General features: G+C 44.5%; 2 protein-coding genes across 5 annotated transcripts in view; one reads left to right on the plus strand and one right to left on the minus strand.

Annotated features, from left to right (window-relative positions):
• The window catches only part of CCT3 (chaperonin containing TCP1 subunit 3), a 20,425-nt gene extending 16,353 nt beyond the window's left edge, over positions 1-4,072 (minus strand). Inside the window, exon 1 of the mRNA XM_070766677.1 lies at positions 3,391-4,072. Within this exon, the coding sequence (XP_070622778.1) occupies positions 3,391-3,544 (154 nt within the window). The 5' untranslated portion in view covers positions 3,545-4,072. The remainder of the gene's footprint in view (positions 1-3,390) is intronic.
• TSACC (TSSK6 activating cochaperone) lies at positions 3,363-14,115 on the plus strand. 4 transcript variants are annotated; one of them, XM_070766691.1, is made up of 5 exons: positions 3,363-3,649; positions 7,546-7,614; positions 9,985-10,014; positions 11,271-11,411; positions 13,610-14,112. In XM_070766691.1, the coding sequence occupies exons 2-5, from the start codon at positions 7,548-7,550 to the stop codon at positions 13,840-13,842; spliced, it is 471 nt and encodes a 156-aa protein (XP_070622792.1). In that variant the 5' UTR covers positions 3,363-3,649; positions 7,546-7,547; the 3' UTR covers positions 13,843-14,112. The 4 variants fall into 4 exon arrangements, with proteins under 4 accessions (XP_070622792.1, XP_070622790.1, XP_070622789.1 ...); XM_070766688.1 differs by lacking the exon at positions 3,363-3,649 and adding an exon at positions 3,708-3,944 and having other exon boundaries at positions 13,610-14,113; XM_070766690.1 differs by lacking the exon at positions 3,363-3,649 and adding an exon at positions 3,710-3,986.
• Positions 14,116-15,492: the final 1,377 nt, after the last annotated feature.

Here is a 15,492-nt window from a genome sequence, read left to right on the forward strand (position 1 = left end):
ACTTGGGGAAGGGACTCACAGTTGTTCCTTTACAATTTGCACCTTGCTTAAGGCTCATTTCCCTAGACTTTTAGTACTTCCAAGTCTCTTTTGTTGATGGGCCATCCTTTTATTCTTCATCCCTTACAGCTAAGTACAGTGGTACCTCTACATACTAACTTTATTTGTTCCATGACCAGGTTCTTAAGTAGAAAAGTTTATAAGAAGAAGCCATTTTTCCCATAGGAATCAATGTAAAAGCAAATAACACGTGCAATTGGGGGAACCACAGGGAGGGTGGAGGCCCTGTTTCCTCCCAGGAGATTCCTAGAGAGGCCCCACGGAATCTTCTCCTCGCCTTTTCTGGAGGCTCGGGTTTGTAAGTGGAAAATGGTTCTTGAGAAGAGGGAAAAAAATATTGAACATCTGGTTCTTATCTAGAAAAGTCCGTAAGTAGAGGCGTTCTTAGGTAGAGGTATCACTACCACTGTATATTGTTCTTCTACATCCCAATTATTTCCAGAGGATGGGTTATGGAACTCTAAGCCCCTCAGAATTAATGGTTAAGATGGGCAGCTAAGGAAATTTGACTGACTGGCTGAATAACAAAAACAAATCACTTCCAGTAAAATTCACCAGCTAGATGTATTCACACAATCTGCCACCCTTGGTTCAGGACTGCAAGAACTTGTAATGTTGACTGACAAGCCAATCCCACTAAAAGAATTCATCACGTAGACCCAGAAAATTGATTACTTCAGGAATAAGGTGACAGGCTAATGTGCAAAGCCAGCTTGACATTTTCACAAAAAATGATCGCAAACAGTTCTTTTACTCCTCCTGGCAACCAGGCAAAAGGGTGGAGATTTATTCTCCATAGAGCCCAAGGATACCACAAGAACCAATCGGTGGAAGCTTTATAGAAAGAGATCCAAACTCAAAATAAGGAATTTCCTAACTAGGAGAGCCATTAAGCATTGGAATACAGATGGCCCTTGAGTTACAACAACAATTGAGCCCAACATTTCTGTTGCTCGATTGTTAACTTTTGCCCTTTTACAACCTCCCTGGCCAGTTAGTAAGTGAATCACTGCAGTTAAGTTAGTTAATATGATTGTTAAATGAATCTGCCTCCCCCATTGTCTTGGCTTGTGAAAGATAGCAAAAGGGACCTTCAGACACTGCAACCATCATAACTATGGGTCAATTGCTGCCTGGGTAGGGGGATGGACTAGAAGACCTCTAAGACTGTTGAGACTAGTCCCATAGAAGCTTCACACCTGGCCCTGAGCCCCCAATTTCTGTGGCTAAGTGAGACAATTGTTCAATGAGTTTGGTCCCATTTGACAACACTTTCTTTGGAGAGGAGCGGCAGAATACCTTTGGGACCACCTTCTGCAGCACGAATCCCAGTGACCGATTAGGTCCCACAGTTGGCCATCTCTGGGTCCCATCGACTAAGCAATGCCGTCTGGCGGGACCCAGGGGAAGAACCTTGTCTGTGGCGGCCCCGGCCCTCTGAAATCAACTCCCCTCGGAGATCAGGACTGTCCCCACCCTCCTTGCCTTTCGTAAGCTCCTGAAAACCCACCTATGTTGTCAGGCATGGGGAAATTGATATACCCCTCAGCTATTATGGTTTATATATGGTTTGTTTGGGCTGTATGATTGCTTTTTATTATAAGGGTTTTTAAAACTGCTTTTTAAACATTGGATTTGTACACTGTATATTGTTTGTTGTGAGCCATTCCGAGTCTTCGGAGAGGGGCAGCATACAAATCTAATAAATTATTATTATTATTATTATTATTATTATTATATTATATAAATCCAATCCAATAAATAAATAAATAAATAAATTTTCTTGCCCTAGTTAACAGAATCATGGCATCTGTTTGACAATTCACACAGTTAAGTGAGCCTGGCTTCCTCATTACTGTACTTTGCTTGTCAGAAAGTCATCCAAGTAGATCAGTGACCCTGGAACACTATATGAATCACTTGTCGAGCCTCCAAATTTTGACCATATGACCGGATCAGTATTGGGTTCCTGGATGGACGGTGAGCAATAGCGTGCACAACTCTGTGTCTCTGACGTGTGCAACCATGCGAAAGAGATTTGGCTTCTGTGCATACGCAGGAAACCAAATTTCGTGCGAGGACGCTCGCGCATTTGATATTTTGGCAATTTTCGGCATTTTTTGCTTCCACGAAACAAAAAAATTGCCAAAAATCAGTGAAATCTCATGCGTGCGAGTCTCCTCACATGAGATTTGGCTTCCTGTGCATTTTATTGGCCAAGTGTGATTGGACACAAAAGGAATTTGTCTTGGTGCATATGCTCTCAGTGTATATAAAAGAAAGAGATACATTTGTCAAGAATCATGTGGTACAAGGCTTAATGATTGTCCTAGGGGTCAAATAAGCAATGAAGAAACAATATTAATAAAAATCTTAGTAGACAAGCAACAAGTTGCAGTCATACAGTCCTAAGTGGGAGGAAAAGGGTGATAGGAATGATGAGAAAAACTAGTAGAAGTGCAGATTTAGTAGAAAGTCTGACAGTGTTGAGAGAATTATTTGTTTAGTAGAGTGATGGCATTCAGGAAAAAACTGTTAACGATGGGGACTAGGGACCTGGACCAGATACTGCAACGGTCATAAGTGTGAAAAATGGAGCCAACTCACTTTCTTCAGCATAGGTGTGTAACATTCATTCAAGTGAACGAACCCTTGTTAAATTGAGGATTATCTCTAGCTGGGGGGGAAAGGCACTTATGACCCTGTTTCACCTCCACAGCATCCCCCACAATCATGCGGGGATTCAGAATTCAGATGCTCAGGTCACGCTTTATGACCATTCACACTTTAAAACCGTCCATCACCTTCTGACAGACAAACTCCACGGGGAAGCCCAATTCAGTTAATCGTTTTACTCATTTATCAGGCCGCAACGATGTGCCGAATAAGGGGTAAAACGGGGCAAAATTCGCTTTGTGGCAACTGCCCGACTTCGCAACGGTCGTAAGTAGAGGACTGCCTGTATTAAATTCCCCTTTTTCGGTACTTTTCCCTCCTCTTTCTTTAATAGTGCCGACGCCCCTTTCCAACCGATACCTAGATGTCCTTAAGAACGAGGCTAGAGGATACAAGAGAATTTCGGTCGTTCGGGGTATATCGGGAAGGGGACGCCTCGCGAGGGGACTTTGTGAGGAAATTGAAGACCACGAGGAGAGAAAATGGATTTTTTTTCCCGGCATGCACTAGGGGCTGGTCGAGCGAAAGGAAGCACATGAGGGGCGAAGGGACCCCCAAAATAGGCTATTCTGAGGGGAAAGTTGAGGGGGGGGGTCACTCGGGGAGGGGTCTCTTCCCTGCCTCCCGACCAGCCCACCTTCCCCTCAGACTCACTGAGAACGAGGACGGGGCGCTGGCCCATCATCTTCCCGGCGAGGCGAGGCAGAAGCCGGCGAGGAACCTTCTGGAGGCGGACAAAAAAAAAAAAGAGCTCGGAGGGCGGGGTAAAAAACGCCGTTTCACCGCGCTCGGACAACCTACCCTGCATGCCGAGGCGGCTCCTCCAATCCGCTATACCGCCGCCCTCAGGGCGACCAATGAAGGCGCGTCTGCTTTTGCTGAAACTCCGCCCTCCCCTTCGAGGACCAGCAAGGTGCGTTGAGAGAACAACGGATTATTCCCCGCCTCTTCTTCCTCCTCCTAGGCAAGCATGCTTGGGAAGGCCGCACGCGCGCGCAGATCTCTCCGTCGCGGCCCGCCCGGCCGCGCCTGCGCACAAGGCTAGACGCCGTCCGCGCGGGAGATGGAACTTTTGAAAGGCGAAGGGTGGGGAAGGCAAGTGCGCGTGCGCACGAGCGGTCGTCAGCGGTTAAGGTCGATGAGGCCTTCTCGGCGGCGGTCGCTGCAGTTCGTGCCGCCTTTCGTCCCCGAGCGGCCGCACCCGAGAGGCGAGTTTGGGGGAGGTCCCTGCCTCGCCTAAGCCCAGACACGTATGTCTTTAGCCTCAGGAACATCGTGGGAATTGCGGTCTGGACGATGCGCCGAGTTAACATCGCTCCGGCCCCGCCCTTCATGCAATGAGGCATGACGGGAATTGTAGTCCGCTCTATGATCTAAAAGTGCAGAAGGAAGTCATAGAGAAATCTGCGCCCTGAAATAAGCGGGTTAACTTTATATTACAGGGCCCTAAAAGGGGAGTTTTACTGCATGTGCAACTTATTTTAACACTACAGTACAGTATTACAATCAAAAAGGTGCTCCCCCCCCCCCCGAGACAACTGGACTTTCTGTTTTTTTCTTTGAAGACTTTTCGCTTCTCAGAAGCTTCATCAGCTCTGATAACAATACCGCTCTAATAGAGTGTTTCTCAACTTTAGCAACTTCTTTAAGATTGTGGACTTTGACTCCCAGAATTTCCCAGAACTTTGCTTTTGTGCATGTCCAGAAAGCAAAAATGCACTGAAATCTTGTGAGCCATAGGTTCGCCATCATGGCTCTATCATATAACTTAACAACTTTTAAAGATGGGATACTCCCATTTCTGTGTTTTTGTATCTTTAAACTGGATTTATGTCACATAAATTAATTCAGGTGAAAAATGGAACTCCTGTATTCTAAACTCTCCCCAAAGGTAGAAATTAGTCAAAATTAGTGTCCTGTTTCACATAATCTAAAAGACGGGATCAGTTCTCACAACTAAATAACCCAATCCCTTTTTGGGGAAAATTGCAGAGAAAGGCAGTGCAAGTAATCCAAGGATTTTAGGAAGGATTCTTATCCTGGGGTTTCTCTCTTTGATGCAGTGTATGGGAGGAAGTGTCGCACCTCCCCCTCCTCTTCTTCTTCCTCCTCCTCCTCCCCCCCAAATTCCGAGCTTTTATTTCTTTCCTAATGGATTTGCACACATTATTTGCTTTTACATTGATTCCTAGGGGAAAAAATGCTTCTACTTAAGAACTTTTCTACTTAACAACCAGGTCACAGAGCGAATTAAGTTCTTAAGCAGAGGTACCACTGTATTGCTAACATGTTGTAAGCCGCCCTGAGTCTAAGGAGAAGGGCGGCATAAAAATTGAATAAATAAATGGAGTTCTAGCCTGCCTGCACATTCCGACACCCTTCCCTTCCCCCTCCACACATGCAGAGCCCCCCTCCCCGCTGTCCCCCGCCTATGCGCACAATCCTCCCCTTCCCACACTTGCACACCGGCCTCACCAGCCCAGAAAAAAAACAGCCAAATGGGCAAATCGGAAGTTTAAAAAAAACATACGTCAGGAAGCTTCCTCGAAGCCTCCGGAGTGCCAACGCCAGCACAACAAGCAAACCAGAAGTTTGTTTTCCGAACGTCTGGTTTGTCCATTGGGCGTATTTTTTTGCACTCTGGGGCTTTAGTGCTGAAAATCAGTTGGCCACTGCGCTAACAAGAGTGACCTAAGCCGTTCCTCGAAATTCCGAGGTCTTCTAGTCCAGTGTTCTTCAACCAGTGTGCCGTGACACACTAGTGTGCCGCGAGACATGGTCAGGTGTGCCGCGAAGAAGGAAGCTCAGGTTCTGGTCTTGCAACGTTTTGCTGAGAGAGAGAGAGAGAGAGAAAGAGAGAGAAAGAAAGAAAGAAAGAGAGAAAGAAAGAGAGTGTGTGTGAGAGAGAAAGAAAAGAGAAAGAGAGAGAAAGCAAGAGTGAGAGAGAAAGAAAGCAATAGAGAGAGAGAGAAAAGGAGAGGAAGGGAGAGAGAGAGAGAAAGAAAGAGAAATGAACAAAAAGGGGAGGAAAAAAGAGAAATGAGAAAATGATTGAGACAGAGAATGAGAGGAAAGAGAGAGAAACAAAAGAGAGAGAGCGAAATGACTCTTGATTTAAAGCATATGATAAAAAGCACCCAAAGAATAAGAGAGAGAAAAAACCCAGCCCTCACCTGTTTTTGGAAATGGTTCAAAAGTGTGTATATATACACACACACACACACATAAGGGTGGGGAGGAGACAAGGATGGAAAAAAAGAGGAGCGTGTCTTGGGGTGTCATTTTGTTTGGTGGTGTGCCCCAGGATTTTGTACATGTAAAAAATGTTCTAGTCCACTGTTCTAGTCCAACCCCTTGCTCAAGCAGGAGAGGGTCTATCAATCAATCCGATTGACATATTACGTTAAATGTTGAATATTTAATACTTGTCGATGGGAGATAAATCATCAACCTCCAGATTTTTTGGGGGGGTGGGGGTGGGCAGGAGGAAGCATGAGGGGGCTAATCTGTCTGTCTAATCATCTATATCTCTATCATCTGTCTGTCTCTCTGTCTGTCTGTCAGTCTGTATGTATGTATGTCTATCTAATAATCTATCATCTGTCTTTATGATGTCTTAGATAGAGAAAGACAGATGATAGAAAGATGATTAGAATGATTCATTAGATGAATCTATCATCTGTCTGTCTGTCTGTCTGTCTGTCGTGTACCCTCCCATGCGGCATGTGTGCCATAGGTTCATCATCACAAGTATAGGGCAGTGATGGCGAACCTATCGCACGCACGCCACAGGTGGTGCGCAGAGCAATACCTGAGGACATCTGAAGCATTGCCCTATGCGCGCATTGGAGAGCTGATTTTCGGCTTTTGGGGCTGTTTTCGCTCTCTCCAAGCTTCGGGAAAGCCTCCTGAAGCCTAGGGATGGTGAAAAATAGCCCAATGGGCCAACCGGATGCTTTTTCCCAAACTCCTGGGTTTTTTTTTTTTTGCCATGCTCAGACTTCTGGAGGCTTTCCTGAACCCGTGGGATGGGGAAAAATTGCCCAACAGGCCAACTGGAAGTCTGGAGGTTTCAGTGAGGCAGCACAGCTATGTGTGTGGATGTGGTGAGGGGAGCAGCATGGGGTTTGTAGGGGGAGGGCATTATGGTCATGGGTACGAACATGCACGCTATCGCAGGTACACACATTACGCAGCCTGTTTTGCACCCTGGCCAAACAAAGGTTCGCCATCACTGGTATAGGGTCTATAGAGGAGAAATGATCGAAACATTTAAATATGTTAAAGGGTTAAATAAGGTTCAGGAGAGTGAACATAATTTCATTTTTAGCTTTTTAATATCATATAAGAAATTTGAGTAATTGTTTTTTACTCAAAAAGGGGGACATGATTGAAACATTTAAATATGTGAAAGGGTTAAATAAGGTTCAGGAGGGAAGTGTTTTCAATAGGAAAGTGAACCCAAGAACAAGGGGACACAATCTGAGGTTAGTTGGGGGGAAGATCAGAAGCAACGTGAGAAAATATTATTTTACTGAAAGAGTAGTAGATGCTTGGAACAAACTCCCAGCAGACCTGGTTGGTAAATCCACTTAATTTAAACATGCCTGGCATAAACATAGATCCACCCTAAGATAAAATACAGGAAATAGTATAAGGGCAGACTAGATGGACCGTGAGGTCTTTCTCTGCCATCAGTCTTCTATGTTTCTATCCTTGACAAGGAGGTTGGACTAGAAGACCTCTATGGTGCCGTCCAATTCTGTGCTCCCTATTTATCTTCATTGGATGGCTCTCCCTTTTTTCTAGGCATGAGTTCCAGTCCTTTTCAGATGGAGCCGGACCTAAACCTCCAGGAGGAGAAGCAGCATCGGAAAAGTAGGTGCCCCCTCCCTTCTGACCCTCTTCCCTGTGAGCAAATATTTAAAGGAAGGAACCTGTCCAGGTAAATGATGTGGGGTGGATACTGTATTTTTCAGAGTATAAAACCCACCTTTTTTCCTCCCTAAAAGAGTCTGAACATCTTATACTCTGAATGTTTTAGAATCTTTTTTTCCAGCCCTAACTATATGCTAACGATCTTCCCAGTTCTTATCTTGCAGGCTCTTTCCTTGTTACTCTCTGCGAAGAATGTTTTCTAAGCCCTAAGTCTTTTTTTAAATTGTTCTACTTCCTCCGAATGTTTCTTCCCAGCCCTAACTAGACACTAACCATGTTCCCAGCTCTTAATGGCTTACAAGCTCTTTCATTGTTACTCTCTGCGAAGAAAGTTTTTCCAGCCCTAAGTTTTTGCAGGCTTTTTTCCCCATTGCTCTACGTACTACCGTACTTGTTCCGAATGTTTTTTTCCAGCCCTCACCAGGGTTTAGCAATGTTCCCAGCTCTTACCAGCTTGCAAGCTCTTTCATTGTTTCTCTCTCAAAATAAGGTTTTTTTTAAAAGCCCGAACCAGGAGATAAAATAATGTGCTGAAGTTGACCAGACTAAGGAAGCTAGCCTGATGAATCTGGTAGGCAGGTTTTCCCCCTGTTTTCGTCCCCAAAAATTAAGTGCGTCTTATACTCCGAAAAATACAGTAAGTAAGCAGGCCCCTTGGCTTATCTTCCATTCAAGCCACTCCCAGCCCAGCATCCTCTGAAGGCCTTGGACTTCAGTTCTCACCTTCCTCAATCCAGTCACCTTGAGCGGAGGTGGAGAAGAAGCAAAACACCACATTGTTGTTAAGGCACCAGGTGTGTAGGTGGAGAAGGCTGCAGGTGGCCTAGCTCCCATGTCATCCTAACCAGGTTTATTTTAACCATAGATTCAGCGGTGGGCTGCCTGCCCATTCCCGAGCCGCTAGCAAAGATAAGTGGAACCCACTACTGCTACACAACATATAACATACCATATTTTGCAGAGTATGACCTACCATTTTCCCACCTAAAAAGGGTTGAAAATATGGGTGCGTCCTATACTCAGAATGTAGCTTTTTCAAACTTTTTTTCCGCAGCCCTAACGAGGCTTTCCGGCTGGCAGGCTTTTTTCATGGCTACTCCGAAGACGTTTTTTTTCCAGCCCTAAATCTTTGCAGGCTTGTTTTCATGGCTACTCCGAAGAAGTTTTTTTTCCAGCCCTAAATCTTTGCAGGCTTGTTTTCATGGCTACTCCGAAGAAGTTTTTTTTTCAGCCCTAAATCTTTGCGGGCTTGTTTTCATGGCTACTCCGAAGAAGGTTTTTTTCCAGCCCTAAGTCTTTGCAGGTTTGTTTTCATGGCTACTCCGAAGAAGTTTTTTTTCCAGCCCTAAATCTTTGCGGGCTTGTTTTCATGGCTACTCCGAAGACGTTTTTTTCCCAGCCCTAAGTCTTTGCAGGTTTGTTTTCATGGCTACTCCGAAGACGTTTTTTTTTCCAGCCCTAAGTCTTTGCAGGTTTGTTTTCATGGCTACTCCGAAGAAGGTTTTTTTCCAGCCCTAAGTCTTTGCAGGTTTGTTTTCATGGCTACTCCGAAGAAGGTTTTTTTCCAGCCCTAAGTCTTTGCAGGTTTGTTTTCATGGCTACTCCGAAGACGTTTTTTTTCCAGCCCTAAATCTTTGCAGGTTTGTTTTCATGGCTACTCCGAAGACGTTTTTTTTCCAGCCCTAAGTCTTTGCAGGTTTGTTTTCATGGCTACTCCGAAGACGTTTTTTTTCCAGCCCTAAGTCTTTGCAGGTTTGTTTTCATGGCTACTCCGAAGAAGGTTTTTTTCCAGCCCTAAGTCTTTGCAGGTTTGTTTTCATGGCTACTCCGAAGAAGGTTTTTTTCCAGCCCTAAGTCTTTGCAGGTTTGTTTTCATGGCTACTCCGAAGAAGGTTTTTTCCAGCCCTAAGTCTTTGCAGGTTTGTTTTCATGGCTACTCCGAAGACGGTTTTTTTCCAGCCCTAAATCTTTGCGGGCTTGTTTTCATGGCTACTCCGAAGACGTTTTTTTTCCAGCCCTAAGTCTTTGCAGGTTTGTTTTCATTGCTACTCCCTCCGAAGATTTCCCCACCCTCCCCAGCCCTAACCAGGGGTTAAAATATTGTGCTGAAGCTGACCAGACTAAGGATGCTAGCCAGATGAATACCTGATAGATTTTTTTCATCCTATTTTCCTTCCCGAAAACTAAGGTGCATCTTATACTCCAAAAAATACAGTATATGGTATCTCTGTTCATGCCAAATTAAATGTGCCTGCTAAGTCAATAAGAAGGGCAGTGCAAGCACTCATAACAATTACTGTTCCTTTCCAGGTACTTCAAGGAGATCTTCGCAAGCCTCACGTAGGTGTTCAAAAATTTTATATGGGCTAATTGATTTTTTAACCGAAATCTGCTTTGGCTACGGAGGATTCCTGCTTTTTTTCTACGATTCTCCCAAGCAGGAATCCATAGCCAGGCTTCTCGTTTTATTAATTTTGTTTTCACACTTGCTTAATTTTGTATGCTGGTCATCTCGCCTGTAATTTGGCTTACGGCCTGGAGGGGCCTTTTCCCTGCTGCAGAAAATAGTGCTGTGCCTTGCGACCATTGGTCCCACTTAACAACCGTTGTAGCATTCCCCACTGTCGCATGGTGAAAATTCAGACGCTTAGCAACCAGTTCATATTTATGATGGGTTGCACTTGCAGTGTCCCCGGGGTGATGCGATCCTAAGCCGGGTTCACTTAGCAACCATGTTAACTAACTTCAAAATGGCAGTGATTCGCTTAACAGCCGTGGCGAGAAAGTTCATAAAATGGGGCAAAATCCACTGAACCACTCACCGTCTTGCTCAGCTCAATTTTGGGCTCGATCGTGAGCATAAGTTGAGGAATGAATGGCTGGCAGCCTTCAAGGGCCTCCAGTTGGGTGCTTTTAATTAAAACCACCACCAAGCCAGGCTGCGAAGGTAATCCTCAATTTTACATTTAGCGCCTTTTCAAAGTTTTGGCTGGGAGCCACCCAGAGTCCTTCGGGAATTAGGTGGCATATAAATCCAAATAAATAAGTAAACAAGTACTATGGACCTCCCTCCCCTCAAAATAATTACTTATAATAAAGATTTAAAATTCCAATGCAAGTGATTGCATAGCTAGCATTTAAAGCTGTTTGCAGTGTCACATAACTATAGATTAGTCTTCGGAGAGGGGCGTCATACAAATCTAATAACTTGTTGTTGTTGTTGTTGTTATTATTATTATTATTATTATTATTATTATTATTATTATTAGATTGTAGGGGGGGAGGGGGATTGCCAGCATTTACTTCTAGTTTCTGGAGTGATGTAGAGGCCTAGAGATGGAGCTTTTGTCTCACAATCAGGAGGCTGTGAGTTCGATCCTAGGTAGAGCAGATGTTTCTCTCTTTGGGCACAATGAGAATATAGCTGCTGAACAAAAAACTCCTCATTGGCAACAGGAAGGACAATGGGCCAGTAAAACACTCAGCTGCCCAGACTTCACGGATTACAGAGTCATTAAAAGAAGATAATGACCTGGAAAACCCAAGGTTCTTAGCAGCATCCCTCTTAATCTTAATTTATCTCTCTCTCTCAACAGAAGACCTGGACGGCCTTCCAGCCACGTCTTTTAAGCCTCTGTGTCCAGCCAAGCCCTCCCCCAGTTTTCTTGAATTGCCCTCGCCTCAATGGAGGCCGCACCCTGGGCCAGCTCGGACAGGGAAAGGAAAGCGCTATTTTTGTAAGGGTAGTCCTGCGTGTGAATGTGGCTTTGTCAGAGTGTGCACAGAGTGTGACTACTGTTTTGAGACAAACCAGAAGCAAAATACAATACACAGGGTTTTGTCTTTCAAATGTGGGTTTATAAACCAGACCTTCTATTTACATACATACGTACATGTGGTAGGCAAATACCAGGCAAGCAATCCATCTTGAACTCTACACGGAGAACTACTATGCAGATAGAACATGAGGAGATACACGAGGAGAGGGGAGACACCTTCTCATAGCTTCCATTATATAAGATTCTTAGAGTGGCAATAACCCTACTATCCATCCATCCATCCATCTATTTCTCCATCTATCTACAGTGATCCCTCATTTTTCGTGGGGGATGCGTTCCAAGACCACCCGTGAACAACGAATTTCCGTGAAGTAGAGGAAATATATTTTTTTATGTATTTAATGAGTATTTGGACTTTTAAAACCCACCCTTTGCATTAAACAGTCATTCTATAATGTTTCTCAGCTGGAACTACATGTGATATCCTACCAGTTTCTTTAACAGAGTACAGTAGGACTGTAGAAGAATTTTATGAATTTTTAATGGATTTAACATTTTCAAAGGATTTAATGGATTTAAGCCTCCTTTGAAAACCCATGAAGTAGCGAAGCTGCTAAGGATGAACCGTGAAGTAGCGAGGGATTACTGTATATCTATCTATCTAATCTATCTCATATCTATCTATCTATCTATATCTATCTATCTATCTATCTATCTATCTATCTATCTATCTATCTATCTATCTACCTACCTACCTACCTACCTACCTACCTACCTACCTACCTACCTATCTATCTATCTATCTATCTATCTATCTATCTAATCTATCTCATATCTATCTATCTATCTATCTATCTATCTATCTATCTATCTATCTAATCTATCTCATATCTATCTATCTCTGTCTGTCTGTCTGTCTGTCTGTCTGTCTATCTATCTATCTATCTATCTATCTATCTATCTATCTATCTATCTATCCATCTCTATCTGTCTGTCTGTCTGTCTATCTGTCTATCTATCTATATCTATCTATCTATCCATCTCTGTCTGTCTGTCTGTCTATCTCTCTCTCTCTCTCTCTCTCTCTTATCTATCTGTCTGTCTGTCTGTCTATCTATCTATCTATCTATCTATCTATCTATCTATCTATCTATCTATCTATCTCTTATCTGTCTGTCTATCTGTCTATCTAATTATGTATCTATCATCTGTCTGTCTGTCTGCCTATCTATCATCTATCTCTTATCTATATTGGCCTGCCTGCCTACCTACCTACCTACTTACCTATATCTATCTATCTGTCTGTCCGTCCGTCCGTCCGTCCGTCCGTCCATCCATCCATCCATCCATCTATCTATCTATCTATCTATCTATGTATCTCTTATCTGTCTATCTGTCTATCTAATTATCTATCTATCATCTGTCTGTCTGTCTGTCTGTCTGCCTGCCTATCTATCATCTATCTCTTATCTATCTTGGCCTGCCTACCTACCTACCTACTTACCTATCTCTATCTATCTATCTATCTATCTATCTATCTATCTATCTATCTATCTATCTATCCATCCATCCATCCCTGTCTGTCTGTCTATCTATCTATCTATCTATCTATCTATCTATCTATCTATCTATCTATCTCTCTCTTACCTATCTATCTATCTCTTACCTATCTATCTATCTATCTATCTATCTATCTATCTATCTATCTATCTCTTATCTATCTATCTATCTATCTATCTATCTATCTATCTCTCTCTCTCTCTCTCTCTCTCTCTCATCTATCTGTCTGTCTTTCTGTCTATCTATCCATCTATCCATCCATCCATCGTAGATTCTTCTTACCTGCTGCTATTGGTGTGCTGCCGCGCAGCCTGAGGATTCTCGTGTGCTTGCATCCCCAACGGGATTTTGCTTCCATGCATGCGCTGGAAACAAAAACGTGCCAAAATTTTGTGAGGGGGATGCGCGCAAGAAAGAGATTTTGGCACATACATGGATACATGCCTACACTGAAGTAATGTAAGCTTTTCCGGAGCTTTTCCTGAATTTGTTGCTGAGGAGATTGGGGAGGTGGGGGTGGGCTGCGCTCCTTGGGGCTCCTCAGCAAGCCAAATCACCCTTCCTCTGCCCGCCTTCTCCCGCCTTCTCCCTTCCAGCTCCGGACCACCAGCCGCAGGAATGCTTCGGCCTCCTTGAATGCCTGCACAACAACATGCAGATCCAGACGCAGATCGCCCAGGAGCAGTTGGCGCTGCTGCAGGACATCCGGGAGTCCATGAACCTCCTCATCTTCCAGCAGGACCAGCAGAATGGGGAGCTGCTGCGGAGCCAGCTGGAGCACCACGCCCCCAGGGACCCGGCCTCCTCCGCGCCCCACCCGGGCAGCTAGCAGGGAACGCTCGGGCCTCTCTCTCTCGCCAACGCAGGCCGTCTACATTGGGCAGCTGCAGGCCTACGTTGGGCAGATGTCGTCATTCGGCAGGTGGCAGTGCCCACTAGGCCAGATTTTGTGTCGTGGGACTGACTGGCAGCTGTGCAATGCAAATAAAGTGCTTGTCATATTTTTGGCCCTCGTCGTGGCTGTTTTGCCCCGCCAGGAATCCGCTTTTGACCCTAAAGGCACAAGATCCTTGGCTGGGTTAATACTGACTTAAGTAAATCTCTGAGAAACAGAACACTGGGAGTTTGGACAAGTTTATTTATTTATTTTATTTATTCAATTTTTATGCCGCCCTTCTCCTTAGACTCAGGGCGGCTTACAACATGTTAGCAATAGCACTTTTTAAAAAGAGCTAGGCTATTGCCCCCACAATCCGGGTCCTCATTTGACCCACCTCGGAAGGATGGAAGGCTGAGTCAACCTTGAGCCGGTGATGAGATTTGAACCGCTGACCTTCAGATCTACAAGTCAGCTTCAGTGGCCTGCAGTACAGCACTCTACCTGCTGCGCCACCCCTTCAAGTGGTGAAGGCACCTGGCTAGAAACCAGGAGGCAGTGAATTATAGCGCCATCTTAGGCGTGAAAGCCAATTGGGTGACTTTGAGCCAATCACCAGGAGAGGGTGAGTTCTAGTACTATCTTAGGCATGAAAGCCAGCTGGGTGACTTTGGACCAATCACCAGGAGGCAGTGAGTTCTAGTGCCATCTTAGGCACGAAAGCCCATTGGGTGACTGGGCCGATCACCAGAAGGTAGTGAATTCTAGTGCCATCTTAGGCATGAAAGCCAATTGGGTGATTTTGGGCCAAAAGCCAGTTGGCTAACTTTGGGCCAATCACCAGGAGGCAGTGAGTTCCAACGCCATCTTAGGCATGAAAGCCAATTGGGTAACTTGGGGCCAATCACCAGGAGACAGTGAATTCTAGTACCGTCTTAGGCATGAAAACCAGGTGGGTAACTTTGCTTCAATCTCTTCCTTTCAACTCAGCCCACTTCACCGGGTTGTTGTTTTGGAGAAAGTAGGAGTGGGGAGCAATCTTAGGTACATCTACTGTACCTGAATTATTTATAAAAACAAAAGATGAATATAAAATACATAAAGCCAGCAGTTCCCAGGTGATAGGCAGGCCTAGCCGGACAGCCACATCCGACTGCAGCATATCTCATATTCAGGCTAAGATATTTTTCCTGTAACTAAATCTGGTGGTCTATTTCTAGCCAAACAACAATTTTGTTGTCTGCATTTTAATGTAGAGAGTGTCCTCGACTTACAGTTCATTTAGTAACCAAAGTTATAACAGCACTGGGGGGAAAAGTGACTTGTGACTGTTTTTCGCACTCAATACAGCATCCGTATCGCCATGCAATCCAAATTTGGATGCTTGGCAACTGACACATATTTATGGCACTTGTAGCATCCCAGGGTCAAGCGATTCCCCTTTTGTGACCTGACAAAAGTCAGTGGGGAAGCCAGGTTCACTTTTAGTGACTCTGTGACTAGCTGAACAACTGCAGGGATCCATTTAACATCCATGTCAAGAAAAGTCGTAAAATGGGGGGAAATTCAATGTTCCGCTTTGCGATATAAATTTTGGGCTCG

Source organism: Erythrolamprus reginae, chromosome 13, assembly GCF_031021105.1.
Source record: "Erythrolamprus reginae isolate rEryReg1 chromosome 13, rEryReg1.hap1, whole genome shotgun sequence".
In the NCBI taxonomy this organism is placed as follows: Eukaryota; Metazoa; Chordata; class Lepidosauria; order Squamata; family Dipsadidae; genus Erythrolamprus; species Erythrolamprus reginae.

What these genes read in the sequence shown, in the direction of transcription:
- TSACC (XM_070766688.1), top strand. Translation starts at nt 3,800, where the DNA reads ATGGAACTTTTGAAAGGCGAAGGGTGGGGAAGGCAAGTGCGCGTGCGC. An exon ending in CGAGCGGCCGCACCCGAGAG is followed by an intron (nt 3,945 to 7,545) that starts GCGAGTTTGGGG and finishes CCTTTTTTCTAG; the next exon opens with GCATGAGTTCCAGTCCTTTT. An exon ending in GAGATCTTCGCAAGCCTCAC is followed by an intron (nt 10,015 to 11,270) that starts GTAGGTGTTCAA and finishes CTCTCTCAACAG; the next exon opens with AAGACCTGGACGGCCTTCCA.